The 15800-nt window shown below is 34.3% G+C and overlaps 1 protein-coding gene across 1 annotated transcript in view; it reads right to left on the minus strand.

Annotated features, from left to right (window-relative positions):
* Positions 1 to 10001: 10001 nt before the first annotated feature.
* Positions 10002 to 15800, minus strand: part of LOC142323944 (uncharacterized) — a 32406-nt gene continuing 26607 nt past the window's right edge. Inside the window, exon 9 of the mRNA XM_075364348.1 lies at positions 10002 to 12010. Coding sequence (XP_075220463.1) covers positions 11911 to 12010 — 100 coding nt within the window. The 3' untranslated portion in view covers positions 10002 to 11910. The remainder of the gene's footprint in view (positions 12011 to 15800) is intronic.

Consider the following 15800-nt stretch of genomic DNA (forward strand, 5'->3'; position numbering starts at 1 on the left):
AACATTTTAAAAAAAAAATTTGTAAAATACATTAAACAATAATTTCTGTGGTTATTAGTAATAAGTTCTGACCTTTCTTTAGTATCGATTGGTGTTAGATATTTCTTTCTCAGAATCCAACATGATTATCAAAAGGATAAATAGTGTAATATAGAAACTTATTATTAACTTAATATAGAAACCTATTGGTATACTTTCAATTTAACCTCTGTTTGCTAAGCACTAAATTGTATTATAAAAAATAAAATTAAAAAATTTTTAAGACAGTCACCGAGTACATTTTATTATTTGAAGAACTTGGTTGCTGTGTAATATACAACTTGTTTTAGATTCAGGTAACTATATATTTTTTATTTTATTGTCAATTCATTCTATGTATTTGTTTTCCTTTCTTTACTTATTTTATAATTTGTTCTCTACAAATTTTTTAATTTTTAGGATAAATTTTAACCCTGATAAGGATCACCAAAGACTGAAACAAATCCTAGAAGAACTCAATACGTTATCATCTAGTGAAGGTGAGTATGATGACAAAGAATCTGACGAAAAAGTCACTTAAACAGAACAGATAATGAAGATTCCAGTAATTGAGCAAGACTTAGAACCTGATGATGACCAAGTTGATAATGTAATACTGTTTATATGGAGCCATATTTGTTGGAAAAAATAAAAACACAATGGTGGAAACATGCCACTTTACTCAATTGCAGAACCAGATCCCTATAATATAGTAAAGCAAGGAATTAAGTGTATGGCTAAAGGGATAACCGATCCTTTAGAAATATGGAAAATATTTATTTCATTGGAAAAAATTTCAATTATTAGTGAAAACACCAATAAGCATATTGATAACTCCTTTGGAGTATTCTTGTTAGACTTATACAAAGCATACCAATGAATTTAAATGGAAGCCATTTTGGGTATTTTGCTCTTCTGCGGAGTTAAAAAAAATGAATCAAGTCAACGCTGAAGATATCTTCAAATCAGATGGTAGCACTCCAGAAATATTTCATCTTACAATGTCAGCCCAGCGATTATTACTTCAAAATACAAGATTTGATGACAAGGCAACTTGAGCACAATGAGAACTACTTGATAAGGTAGCAGCTATTTTTGTTGGCAATTGTAAAAAATATTATTCTTTATTTGAATTAGCGACAATAGACAGAATGCTACTAGGATTTCAAGGCTGATGCTCATTTCAGCAGCATATACCATCGAAGCCAAAAAGATACAGTTGAAAATGTTTGCTTTGTGTGATGCAAAAATGTATTATACACTGAATTTGAAAGTGTATGTTGGTAAGCAGCCTGAGGGGCCATACTCTGAAGATATCAGCCCACTGGAAGAAAGAGAAAGATTGTGCCAACCAATTTATGGAACAGGGAGAAATGTTACATTTGACAATTGGTTTTCAAGCATTCCATTGGTGAAATTACTTGTAACAAAGTACAACCTTACAACAATGGGTACTATAAGAAGCAACAAAATGGAACTTCCTCCTCAGTTCGTGCAAAGTAAAAATCGTCCTGTAGGATATGGCATGTTTGGGTCTGGTGAACTTATGACTTTGGTCTCCTACATACCCAAAAGAGTTAATTGGTTTGCTTGGCATTTCTCCCACCACCACCCCATTCGGTTGCCCTAAAGCATATGACATGTCTGTACCATAAACGGCTACTAAGCCACGAAACACTTTAATGACCAGTGTCCTAACTAGCTCCTAGAGGTAACCTAAAAGCATAAGCGGAATAAGCATGGTACCATATACCACTCGCTTGTGTGTCCAACCACCCACATATATATCACTAAAATGGGTAGGGGCACCCCATCAACTACTAAAACATATATGACTATCAATAATTAATTTATCTCGTCAAAGACAGCAATTCGCAGCCACGCCTAGGCTGCTGAATACCAGCAAGTACCTGTCCACCATTAAAATGCTTAGAGCCTTAATCTGGCTGGTAGCCAGCCATATCCCTTGGTTAGCTTTCTACAGCAGCGCGTTAGGAGTTTTTCCCTTAGGTAAACTACTGATGTTGGTTGAACAAAGCAACCGCATCAAACAACTCTCACACAATTCAACAATGCGGCTCTCGCCACATTGACTCGCCGCTTGTGAGTGACAGATTTTCCCTTTGTCCTCTAAGTTCCAGGGTGGACTGAGTTCTGGCCCCCCAAGAGCTGGGCAGTTGAACATCATGTGTTCGTTCAACTGGACCTCGCTGCAGACACACAGCTCATCAGCAGCCAGATGGAACAAAAAAATATTCATTTAAATTTACATAGTTGGAGAGCACGCAGGCTCCCGTTGCCCTTAAAAACTAAGGAGAGGCATACTATCCCCCCCCAGATACTGTATAAATCTATACAAGGACCTTCCCTTAGTTGTGGCATGCCATGCTTCCATCACAAGGCTATAAAGCCTCCCCTGCAGACGGGAAATGGGCAACTGTTTAAAATTTGGAACCGGTGCATTGAGATCACCGTTCTGCTCCGGTACAGGCCTGGCTAGAAACTGTATCCCAAATACCTCGGTCTCTCCACAATTTCCACACAGCTGCCCGAACTTTCACCACTAAATCGATTGATTAGTCGACAAATCCCGGATAGGGTCAATCTGCCCTATCCCTTTGGATCCTGAGCTAGACCCCTTCAAGTGAGGCTTCGCCTTGGAGTCCTCCAGGACAGAGCTGACCACCGCTGTACTCTACCATCCTGACTTCGAAAGGAGCTGCCTCTCATCCTTGGCTCGCCCTTCACTGCCTTGCTCTCCCTGAACGGTTCTGACCGAAGTCTTTCCCACATAGCTCGACGCAGAGGTTTTGGTCGGATTTTTCGTGCAATCCGCCGATGCACATGAGGGTAGAGCCTCCTCTCTCGTGGAGACCTCCGTGACCACCTTAATAGAGAGCACTGTGGCTTCGGCGGAGACCTGCCTAGCAACCTTCTCGGCAGGAAGGGATCACTAGCAACCAAGTCCTTGAGACAATCTCCCCTGGATTGCTCCCTCGCAGCTCATTAAAACAATACAACTGCACTGCCAGGCTCTACAGCTGCAGTTTGAATAAAACCTAACACCTACCACAAGGCATGTGAGCGTTCGGCTTAGTTATTCCGAGCAAGGCCGCCTGTTCTCACGCAACCCCGCTTGAAAAGGTCAAAGCTTAAAAGCTCCTAATATAGACCACCGGCGAGGTCAAAGCGAAATTGCTTCCTGAACCTGCCAGAGGATCAGAAAAATTTACTGACCTCACGAACCTATGAAAATGAAGACATGATTCAAACAAAGGAAACGTCCTTATTTAGCCGACAGTGGCACTTCTGCAACAGTGTTGCCTAAACACCACAACAACGCAGGTTGACTGACACCCACTGATCGTTATCAGTCCCAACGATGTGAATGTAGGCACGCTGCACTTGTTGAAGCAATATATATACCAGTAGCAGTAAATACAAGTTTTACAGCACGGGGCCAGAGGTTGAGAAGCGATCCCAAAAAAGTTAAAAACATATTAGTGATTTCATCAGCACACAATGATGACAAAGCTAATGAAGAATCTTTCTTGGATGATACTTAACACAATGACACAAAGGGTAGTGTGGATGTTGCAGATCGCCTATGTGTGAATTACGATTGTTCCCAAAATACCTGTCACTGGTGTGTGATAATATTTTATCATATTCTAAATATAGCTGGCATTAATTCACTTGTAATATTTTCGGCGAACTATCCGGAACAAAGGATACTGCGATGCAATTTTATGAAGGATCTATCTTGTTCATTGATATCAACTCATGCGAAAAGACAGGCATATTCACAATATTTGTCATAGACAATGCGACTTCAGCTAAAATAAATATTTAATATCGAAGAAAAAAGGTTGCAACCGAAGGAATATCAGGAAGATGTGTACGCTGCGACTCAAAAATGAATTTTTTTTTTTGTCTTCAGTCATTTGACTGGTTTGATGCAGCTCTCTAAGATTCCCTATCTAGTGCTAGTCGTTTCATTTCAGTATACCCTCTACATCCTACATCCCTAACAATTTGTTTTACATATTCCAAACGTGGCCTGCCTACACAATTTTTTCCTTCTACCTGTCCTTCCAATATCAAAGCGACTATTCCAGGATGCCTTAGTATGTGGCCTATAAGTCTGTCTCTTCTTTTAACTATATTTTTCCAAATGCTTCTTTCTTCATCTATTTGTCGCAATACCTCTTCATTTGTCACTTTATCCACCCATCTGATTTTTAACATTCTCCTATAGCACCACATTTCAAAAGCTTCTAATCTTTTCTTCTCAGATACTCTGATTGTCCAAGTTTCACTTCGATATAAAGCGACACTCCAAACATACACTTTCAAAAATCTTTTCCTGACATTTAAATTAATTTTTGATGTAAACAAATTATATTTCTTACTGAAGGCTCGTTTCGCTTGTGCTATTCGGCATTTTATATCGCTCCTGCTTCGTCCATCTTTAGTAATTCTACTTCCCAATTAACAAAATTCTTCTACCTCCATAATCTTTTCTCCTCCTATTTTCACATTCAGTGGTCCATCTTTGTTATTTCTACTACATTTCATTACTTTTGTTTTGTTCTTGTTTATTTTCATGCGATAGTTCTTGCGTAGGACTTCATCTATGCCGTTTATTGTTTCTTCTAAATCCTTTTTATTCTTGGCTAGAATTACTATATCATCAGCAAATCGTAACATCTTTATCTTTTCACCTTGTACTGTTACTCCGAATCTAAATTGTTCTTTAACATCATTAACTGGCAGATCCATGTAAAGATTAAAAAGTAACGGAGTTAGGGAACATCCTTGTCGGATTCCCTTTCTTATTACGGCTTCTTTCTTTCTTATACGGCAATTGTTCTTCTATCTCTGTATTTGAACCCTAATTTTTTTTAAATGCTGAACATTTTATTCCAGTCTACGTTATCGAATGCCTTTTCTAGGTCTATAAACGCCAAGTATGTTGGTTTTTTTTTCTTTAATCTTCCTTCTACTATTAATCTGAGGCCTAAAATTGCTTCCCTTGTCACTATACTTTTCCTGAAACCAAATTGGTCTTCTCCTAACACTTCTTCCACTCTCCTCTCAATTCTTCTGTATAGAATTCTAGTTAAGATTTTTGATGCATGACTAGTTAAACTAATTATTCTGTATTCTTCACATTTATTTGCCCCTGCTTTCTTTGGTATCATAACTATAACACTTTTTTTTAAGTCTGACAGAAATTCCCCTTTTTCATAAATATTACACACCAGTTTGTATAATCTATCATTCGCTTCCTCACCTGCACTGCGCAGTAATTCTACAGGTATTCCGTCTATTCCAGGGGCCTTTCTGCCATTTAAATCTTTTAATGCTCTCTTAAATTCAGATCTCAGTATTGTTTCTCCCATTTCATCCTCCTCTTCTTCCTCTATAACACCATTTTCTAATTCATTTCCTCCGTATAACTCTTCAATATATTCCACCCATCTATCGACTTTACCTTTCGTATTATATATTGGTGTACCATCTTTGTTTAACACATTATTAGATTTTAATTTATGTACCCCAAAATTTTCCTTAACTTTTCTGTATGCTCCGTCTATTTTACCAATGTTCATTTCTCTTTCCACTTCTGAACACTTTTCTTTAATCCATTCTTCTTTCGCCAGTTTGCACTTCCTGTTTATAGCATTTCTTAATTGCCGATAGTTCCTTTTACTTTCTTCATCACTAGCATTCTTATATTTTCTACGTTCATCCATCAGCTGCAATATATCGTCTGAAACCCAAGGTTTTCTACCAGTTCTCTTTATTCCGCCTAAGTTCGCTTCTGCTGATTTAAGAATTTCCTTTTGCACATTCTCCCATTCTTCTTCTACATTTTCTACCTTATCTTTTTTACTCAGACCTCTTGCGATGTCCTCCTCAAAAATCTTCTTTACCTCCTCTTCCTCAAGCTTCTCTAAATTCCACCGATTCATCTGACACCTTTTCTTAAGGTTTTTAAACCCCAATCTACATTTCATTATCACCAAATTATGGTCGCTATCCATGTCTGCTCCAGGGTAAGTTTTACAGTCAACGAGTTGATCAAAAATGAATAGCAAAACCAAGTACTTTTGTGATAAATGTAAATCACATCTCTCTCTGCAACATGTATCTGTAGTATATGAAGACTGTATTGCTCATTATAAATAGAAATTGTAATTGTAAATTAGGTTAAATTACTACTAAGTTTATGAAAGTTAATCATAATAGAAAAAAAGTAAAAATGATAAAAAATGTTTTGTAAAAATCTTATATCATTTATATACAATATGAAAAATAAAAAATATAATAATAAAGAGGAAAATGTAAAACAGCATAATGTAACAATAAGACAACAAAAAAATAAATTTTTTTATTACAAAAGGTGGCACAATAAAACTTGCAGTCTCGTACACCAATGTCACTGAACATGCAATCACTGGTCACGTCACTGTCATATGGTTAAATTTTGTCTTAAAAACAATATCACACAGGATTATAAGATAAAAATACAGTTATTTAACTATTTCAAATTTTATTTTTTAATAATTACATTTTAAAGATTAGTAGGCCTGTGCCAACAGAAGGATGTTTTAGGCTGATGATGATGAAAGTTTAGTATATTTGACAAGCGCAAATCATTCAATAATCCACATAACAATGTAGCCTTGCTGTAGTTAGAAAGACTTAGAAACATTCATAAGCCGTTTTGACAAAACATATCCCTGGTGGCTTATAGCCATAAAAATAAACTAAGAACCTGCTCAGAGATACCTACATAATGCAAAATTTTCATTAAAATCAGCTCAGCTATTTTAGAGAAACATCTACTGCAGCATCCCCTGGTAGCCTATAACTGTAAAACATGTTTAAGAACAAAAAGTTGATATCTATGTAATGCAAAAAACCGCATCAAAATCGGTCCAGTAGTTTTTGAGGAAAATGGTAATAAACATAAACACACAACTTTTTACCTCAAATGCATATACTGTCTCCACTCTGTTGCGGGTAAAAATCAAAGAAAACAGCTGATACATTATACAATACCTGCTTCTGATTGGTCAGTGGTTGGAAAGAGTAGGCTTTTAATTGGCTGAACACCTATATCATAACAAAAATCTGTTTCATAATGATCCTCATTATGATAAAGGTTCCAGTTTGTAATTCAAATGTAAAACATAATATAGCCATGGAAAAAAAATATTGAATACTACTTTTGAAAAACCTGTATACTAAAGGTGTTTTGTCTTAACCCACTACTTCATGCTCAGCTGTTATCTTTTGGGTCATAATAACACACCCAAATGCAGTCTGTCACAATACTGAAAAGGAAATCATCTTCCGCATCACAATAATGTTTCAGAAGCTGTTCACAACATTCTCTTTCATTGTTCTTTGTTTCTTTTCTGTGAACAGATTTTACGACAGCCTAGGTGTCCATGTCCTACTCATTCTTTCAATAAGCATTTTTGGATAGCGATACAATAATCATTTTGAATCGATTGATTCATCTCCTTTCAGTGCTTCTCATCAGTCTCGGGAACTGATTGACCAATGCAAGGTTCATCCTCAAAATTCCCTTTACCAGCTTTTATGCTCAATATTCTATTGCCTACCTGCTCACAGTACTTTGATCAACAGTTTCATTACTATAAATAGCTTTTAGATGATGATGATGAATGTCACTAGAGCTTACACTTTTTCCATAATTAAAAATCTAATCACTAAATGTTTTTTCATAACAGGTGTACTTGGTTCCATAAAATGGCAACTGATAAAATATGAGAGGGCATGGGTCAAGTTTTGGAATGTTAGTAGTACAGGAGTGCAGCTAAGATGGCAGCATTTGTCATTTTGTGAAATTTTATTCTCCCATTACATTCCAGTGTGCACTACATTTCATGCACTCCTCATATTTGAATCATGTGGTATTAAAACTTTTGACAAAACAAAATCACACATCTGTCACTAATTACTAATGGTCTTGTTTCCATGTCATTCTTTTGCATATTTTTAATTATTTTGCATCCATATAACACAAAACAGTAAACTGTAATAAATACAATTTTATTAAACTTAAAATGAACTGAATCACATTAACATCTGAAACAATTTAACAAAACATTATTATTCAAATTCAGAATAAAAAAAGACAACTGCACAAGGAAACATTTGGAAATCAATTATTTTTAAGTATGGTTACATAATCTGTCATCATGATGTGGTGTTCTACCTGTTTGCAGGTCCCTGGCACCACTGTTTTCTCCATCTGTTTCTGTCCCATGCTTTTCTTTTCATCTTATCATAACCTACACTATGTTTTATGTCATTTATTAACTTCAGTTTCTTTTCTTTTAACCTTCAAAAACTGTATTTATTATTCCTTTTTCCCTAATCAGTTTCCTTTCCTTCTTCTGATAGTCGCCAATATTGTTCTACATTCATTTATCCACCCATTTCATCTTCTCCATCTTCTTGCAGACCCTACATCTCAAAAGCCTTCATCTTATTTTTTCCTTTTTCCCCAGTGTCCATGTTTCACTACCACAGGAAAGTATACTCCAAACACAGCATTTTACCAATCTCTTCCTCAGGTTCTGATCCAAGTTGCTGCAGAGTAGGTTTTTCTTTCTAAAAAAAGCCTTTCTTTGCCATTGGAATCCTCATTTTAACTCTATGTTTACATAATTTGCAAACAGTGTTAAAATGAATAAATAGCTAATATTTAAGCTAGTGTTTATCATAAATGCAAAAGTAACTGATATGCTAGTAAGATTTAAATTATGACAAAAACAGCTGCATTTATGCAAATTACATGATTATGTATGTTATCTTAATAGTTTGTCTTAACTCTAACAATAATTTCCCATTTTTTTCTAGTATAAGATAAAAATGAATTGTGTACTTTTTTCTTCAACAGTCTGTAAAAAATATTTTAATTTGTAGTCCAATTAAATAAACAACTAATGTTAGTTTGAAATACCCAAAAATTCCAGATTAGCAGGATTTTCTTCCAAGATGTAAAAAGAATAAAAGGAGAAACTGACAGCAGAATTTGGTTAAATGAAGTGGATTTAGTTAATGGATTATATATTAAGACACCCAGATTTATTTAACAAGAAGAGTAAAGTAATGGATTAAAATAGCTGCATCAAAGAACTCAGGATGTAGGATAAACTAAACAGTTTGAGATTTAAGTTAATGTAGAACTTAAAGGTATGAATTGTAGCATTAAACCAGTAAAATGACAAAAAAAAAACAACAAAAATCTGTTTTTTTACAAAAGTTTCAATACAAATAAATAAATATGGGTAACACTGCAAGGAAAAATAACTTTCTACTCTGTTTACTTTGTCAAATAAAAGATTTCTTGCTAAGTATTAAATAACAAAATGTAAACATCACATTTTACAATATTATTCTTCTGTACAGATTTCAAACTGTGTATTTTAACTGAAAGAAAATAAAAATATTGTCCATTTTTTAAAGTACTATGCTTATTTTTCAATAAATTATTCTCCAATCTTTTCACTGAAAACAATTCTATTTTTATTTTATTTTTTTGTATACAGTAAAAAATTTCATACTATAAACACGATTCTGGGCATTTACTTTTTCAGATAATAAAATTCATTCTTGGAAAGCAATCTGAATGACTATAGTTTATATGCAGAGTAGATGAATTTCAGGCTGACATTATCAGTTATTACTATTAACTGATCCTAGCATTGTGGGGGGGGGGGATAAACTTAAGTCATTATCCTCTCTGTAAAATTTATTAATACCTCAAATAAATAAGGTATTTATTAATACCTTAAATAATTAATACTTCAAGTCCATTCAGAAGAGGTTAAATCTTTAAGGATTTGAACCTTTATTGTTCAGCATTATATAGAGTTTTAATGATGCTTACATCCCATGATTAATATAAGGTTATATTATTAAACTAACACACTATCTCAGTGAAAGGATATTTATACAAATTATTTTTATAAATACAAATAAGATATAAAAATTAGTAACTTTTAATACATCAAAATAACTTAAATTAAAAAATTAATAATAAAATTGATAGTTACATTATTAATATTTAAAAGAGTTAGAAAAAATAATGACACTAATTTTAATCCAAGAAGTAATATCTGTTGTTAATGGTTTGTCTAAAATTGCAACTCCTAATCTGGTAATAACGCTTTCTTTTTGATTAATCAGTCGTCAATTTATTTGAATGTTATAAAATTTTTAAGATGACATTGCTAACTTTATACCTTTTTCTGGTAGAAGCATTATTCTTGATTTATGGTGGCAAATTAAGCAGGTAGCAAATTCAGGTGGATTATGTTCTGACATTTCTCATGCACTGTTGCCATAATGCTTATGATTTAATTCTTTTGTATCTATAATTTTATATTTCCTTTTAATGTCTGCACTGTTGTAAACTCTTTTTTATGCAACAGTGTGGTTTTGTTTTTTCTTTCCTTTTTAATGATGTGTAACCTTATATAGTCATAAAAATTATTATTACAGCAGCAGAAGTAAAAATCGATTTACTTTTCTGTTTCATAATAGATACATCCAGCTTAATGGCATGTGCAGTATTAATTATTAATTGATATGAAGTTATTAAGGACTGAAACTTTTAGTCATGCAAACAATACTCTGATATAACAATACCAATGTTTTTAAACAAATCATTTCTAGGTGACCAAATATATGCATGTATAATGACAAAATTTAATATCTTTTCTTGATTACTTATACCGAATGACTTTTACATATCAAAGTGATAATTACGAAAAACAAGCTAAAATTAAATATTAATATAAAAAATTAATACACACAGATTATAAAGGAGCTGTTTCCCCTTAAATGCAACTACCAGTTTTGAAATAATCACTTCTAATCTCTTAAAAATAATATTACTAATTTATTGGTTTTTTTTCTTTAAAATGCAGATAAAAGGTAAATTGTAATTTATTTTTAAAAATATGTAATTTTTACAAGTTTATTCTTTGTTTCAATGAGAAAAATTAAAAATAAAACAAATTATAAACTAAAGTTTAACACATTCTTATAATAAATACAAGTAAAAATAGAGAAATCATTTAGCTGGTGTTTTAATTAGGAAAATATTTATTAAGCGATATATTTATGTAAGCATAAATAAAAACCACAAAACTGACAAAAGTAAAAAATGTTCTTCAAATATACTTATGCTGCTTTACCTAATATATACTATAACTTTACTCTCAGCAGTGTCATTAAGGAATACAGTTCCAATGTTTCTTCAATAAATATACAGTTTTCAATAATCATAGTTTTACAGCTTGTACAAATTAACAGATTTTACCTTAATTTCATGAATTGCAAGGGCTTACATACAAAAAAATGTATTGTTTCTTTAAGTTTACTCTAATATTACATGTTTTACTGAAGTAAATTTTTATAATTTTATTGATAATTTATTTTTATAATTTTTAATATAAAAACAACACTATATGTTACACATTAAAGTAGATGATAATAAACATAAATATTAATCTTTAAAATTAAGTATATTATAATTACTTTGTGAATTATTAAAATGTTAACAATTATAAATACGGATAGTAATACTAAGATAAAAAAACAATAAACCTACACTACCTCACAAACCTACCTTCACTACATCGCAAACAAAATAAATAACGCCACATATCCTATAAAAATATGATGCTGATTCTAAGTTGAACCTCCAGAAAGTACAATTCATATTTACATCATCATTAACATTCCACAATCCCAGAAAAACAAAATACTGATACTGACCAGTGAAAGTTACATTATTTTTTTAACTAATGCAACTTTCTAATTAAATGAATATATATTTCATGCAACATCATCATTCTTGTCCATTTCCTTTGCAATAATTTTATTGGAGCAGTTTTTCAGTACCAGAGTATTTATTGATGGTAAAACAGAGCAATAACTGTAAATTTTAAATCAAAACAAATTAAATTACTGATGCTAAAAAATAATAAATATTTGATTAATGAGAAAATAAAATGCTTTTCTTACTATTAAGTCATTTTAGAACCAAAAAAATACACTTAAGCAATATCCCCACCATTACTAGTACTCTATTTTACAGTTTAATCCCTTTAACTGTAAAGCAGCAGCATGATGAAAAAACACGATACAAATTTTATATCATTACAAAATTATATGTGACTTGCTTTCAAACTAAATGAAAAATGTCCTTCCAGGACCAATTATGAAATATTCTCTTCAGTAGTTACCAGTGAGAATGTTGTTAACGGCATCTGTTACAAAAAAGGTCCTTCTATATTAAATAATATATTTCATTTATATTTTGTTTGTTCGTTTAATATAATATTATTTCTATCAAATTTAACATGATCCTAAATTTCAAATTGTCCAAGTATGTTAAGATTTTTATTTTATGCACTGTGCATACAATTTTAATGTTGTGGTTGTCATTGTACGTATGTGAAGATTTGCAGAATTTTATTTATTTGTGTATGTAATACTTCACGTGTGTTTTTCATCTGTGAATCCAATGAATATTTTTTGCACAAGTTTAATATTTTTTTTGTTCCATACTACTGAAGGATAAATACCTATGTATAAAAAAAATACTAGAAAATATCTGAGTATGGAGAATGTGAAATAGGTTCAAATTTCAACTTCACAAGACCCTCAGTGGTTGCATGCTATGTATGAGCCTGAGCATTATTGTGTTGCAGAAATATCAGTGTAATATACTACACTAAGATGTCTTCCAAAGTATTTTAATGTATACAAGGTAAAGAAGAAGGAACTGTCCAGGATGATCAAAGCTAGGAAGAGATAATGTTGTAAGTGCTTACTTCAAAAGATAGAAGAAAATCCCTGGGAGAAACCATACAGTTTGTTAGTCAAGAAGGTGCTGAAAGCAAGGTTCCCAGTTACCTGTGATGCCTCAGAGGTTGCAAGAATAATCAAGGAGCTTTTTCCTGTTGGGGACGTTGTATTGGAGTGTGAGGAGATGGATGTGGGGACAATACTGATGTTCACGGTAGACGAACTTAAGGCAGCTGTGCAGCAAGTTTCCTTGAAGAAAGCATCTGGTCCTGACCACCTACCAAATGTGGTTGTCAAAGTGGCAATTGTAGCTGAGCCTGATATGTTCTAAGGGGTATATAATATATGTCTGAGCAAGGATGTTTTTCCTGGGAGGTGGAGGCGGCAACGTCCCATCTTGATACAGAAGCTGGGGAGGGATTTGGTGCTCCTGTTGTACTACCAGCTGTTATTGATACGTTGGTGAAGATATTCGAGATTCGAGAGAATAATACAACAACAGCTCACCTGCACCGTAGAGAAGGCTGGGGGGACTCCACAGCAATCAATATGGCTTCAGAACTGGCAGATCTACTTTAGACACTGCGGTGAAAGTATAAAGCTTAGCGGAGAGCAACATTGTGAGTTGCCAATACTGTAAAGGGAGGATGTACATCCTGGTCGCACATGATGTGCGTAATGCATTTAGTAGTGTAAACCATGTTGCGACCAGGTGTGCGCTGCAGGGATTTAATGTACTGCAATATTTAGTGTGAATTATTTGTTTGTATCTTGCAGATAGAAGATTCATATGGGTCCTCGGTCCGACTCCCTCAAATATTACTTATGATGGGGTTTTTAGCGTCCCACAGCCTCCTACAGTAACAGTAATTGGATCTGCAGATGACATAACACTTGTTATAGAGGCTGATACCTGGAGGGAGGCCACCAGCAAAATCAGGGACTCCTACACTGCTGTTGGAGCCTGGATGACTGCCGCGGGACTCAGCTTGGAGCCAGAGAAATCCGAGTTTGTGGTTATATCCTCCGCCAGTTGTATACCTACCCTGTCAGTCAGGGAGAAGAATAGAGCCAAAGAATTCAATAAAATATCTAGGCATATGGATTGACTCCTGACTGAAATTTGGAAGCACGCCACTGAGGCTGCTGAAAAGGTGAAGAGTCATGTGCCACATAGCAGGAATTCTATCTAACTGTGGGAGTCTGGGGCAACTGCAGAGGAGGTAACTTACAGGAGTTGCATATAGCAACAGTGTAGAAATCTGGGCGGACATGGTGAACAATGATGAAATTACAGGGCGGACAATGATGAAATTACATATTATTGTGGGAAATCGTAGGCCAAGAAGAGGTCATTGGAGGGTGCGAGGGCAGACAGGGGCACGGCTAGAGCCTAAGGGGTTGTGGAGGTCACCTGGGTGCATTGAGGTCGTGAGTACTCTGCTTCTGCGTCCAATGGTGACGCGTGAAGTAAGTATGCTGTAGTGTTTGATTGCCTGTGAGGTGTTTGTTTATATGATTGGATGTGATTGATTGATGTGTGGAATGTCCAATGTGAGGTATGTATTCTGGAATGATGATTGGATGTTGTGGAGTGGGTGGTGTGATCTTGTGGGTGTGAGGTCGGTGTTTGAATGAGTGTGAGGGCATATTTCCCTCTTGCTGAAGTAATGCACACCAGCTGTACCAGGAAGGGTGGGTAGCCAGGAGTAGAGGTTTATTTGGTAGTGTGCAGGAACACATACGCATTTAATAACATCTTGCGGAACCTGATAGCGAGCTCGACACTGCCTAGGCGCAAAAAAAGTTTTAATGTCTATATGTGTTGCACAGAATTTACAATCGATCTGGCTTCCAGGTAGTCAGTCTGTAGACTGTATGTATTTGGAATCCCAGAACACTGCCAACAATCTTTTTTTGCAGAGGGTTGTTTTGAATTTTTTTGATTTTGGTGAACTATGGTGCTGATATTCTATGCCCTGCCATTTTTCTTCTCAGTTGTAATGATGCATCCAAGTATCATCTCCTGGCACAATATTGAAAAGAAACTCATCATCACAACATTCCTTTTGTTATTGTTTGTTCTTTTCTTTGAATTCATTTGGCACCCAACATGAACAGACTTTACAGTGTAAACTGTGTTCCACTTGTTCTTACAATATACATATCTGGGTGGTAATGCATTATTGTATGATGTGAAATTCATCATTTTTAATAGATTCATCCACCCTGTTTTGGTCCTTCTCATCAGTCATAGAAACTGGTTGACCACTGCAAGGTTCTCTCCAAATATTTGCTTTACCAACTTGAAAATGAAAGGGTGTGGGCCAACAAGTTTTAGAATGTTAAAAGCAGGGATGTGAAACTACAGATAGGAGCACCTATCACTTTGTACAACATTTTGTTCTTCCATTACGTTTCAGCCACCTCTCATACAACTGTGTTAATGCAATAAATAATTAGTCCAACATTGCAACTATGGATTACTGTTAAAAAAAATTGGGATAATCCAATCAGTTTCACGTGAAAGTATATCTTTTTTTTTTGACTTGAATTAATTCAGTACAAAAGCTTTTTGAAGCTTGTATATGGGCATCACAGTCATGAGGGTAATGAATGCTGTGGGGGTGGAGTCCTCTGGCTAGAGTTGAATGGTGAGTGATGAGAGTCCTGTGTGAAAGGGAAGCAATCTCTGTAGGGTTCCAAGGGACTGGGCCTCCTGGCAAGTTGGTAATGGCAAATGAAGCAAGCCCCCACTTACTAGTTAGATAATAAATAACTAGATTAATGACATTATTAAACTATTACTATGCACCTTTATTAGATGCCACAAATCAGTTACATCTTTCAGAATCTATTCCAATAAATCATAATCTTTGTGACATTGGGGCTAGATAAACTCCAAGTAAGAATCC

Source organism: Lycorma delicatula, chromosome 1 (genome assembly GCF_047948215.1).
Source record: "Lycorma delicatula isolate Av1 chromosome 1, ASM4794821v1, whole genome shotgun sequence".
Lineage (NCBI taxonomy): Eukaryota > Metazoa > Arthropoda > Insecta > Hemiptera > Fulgoridae > Lycorma > Lycorma delicatula.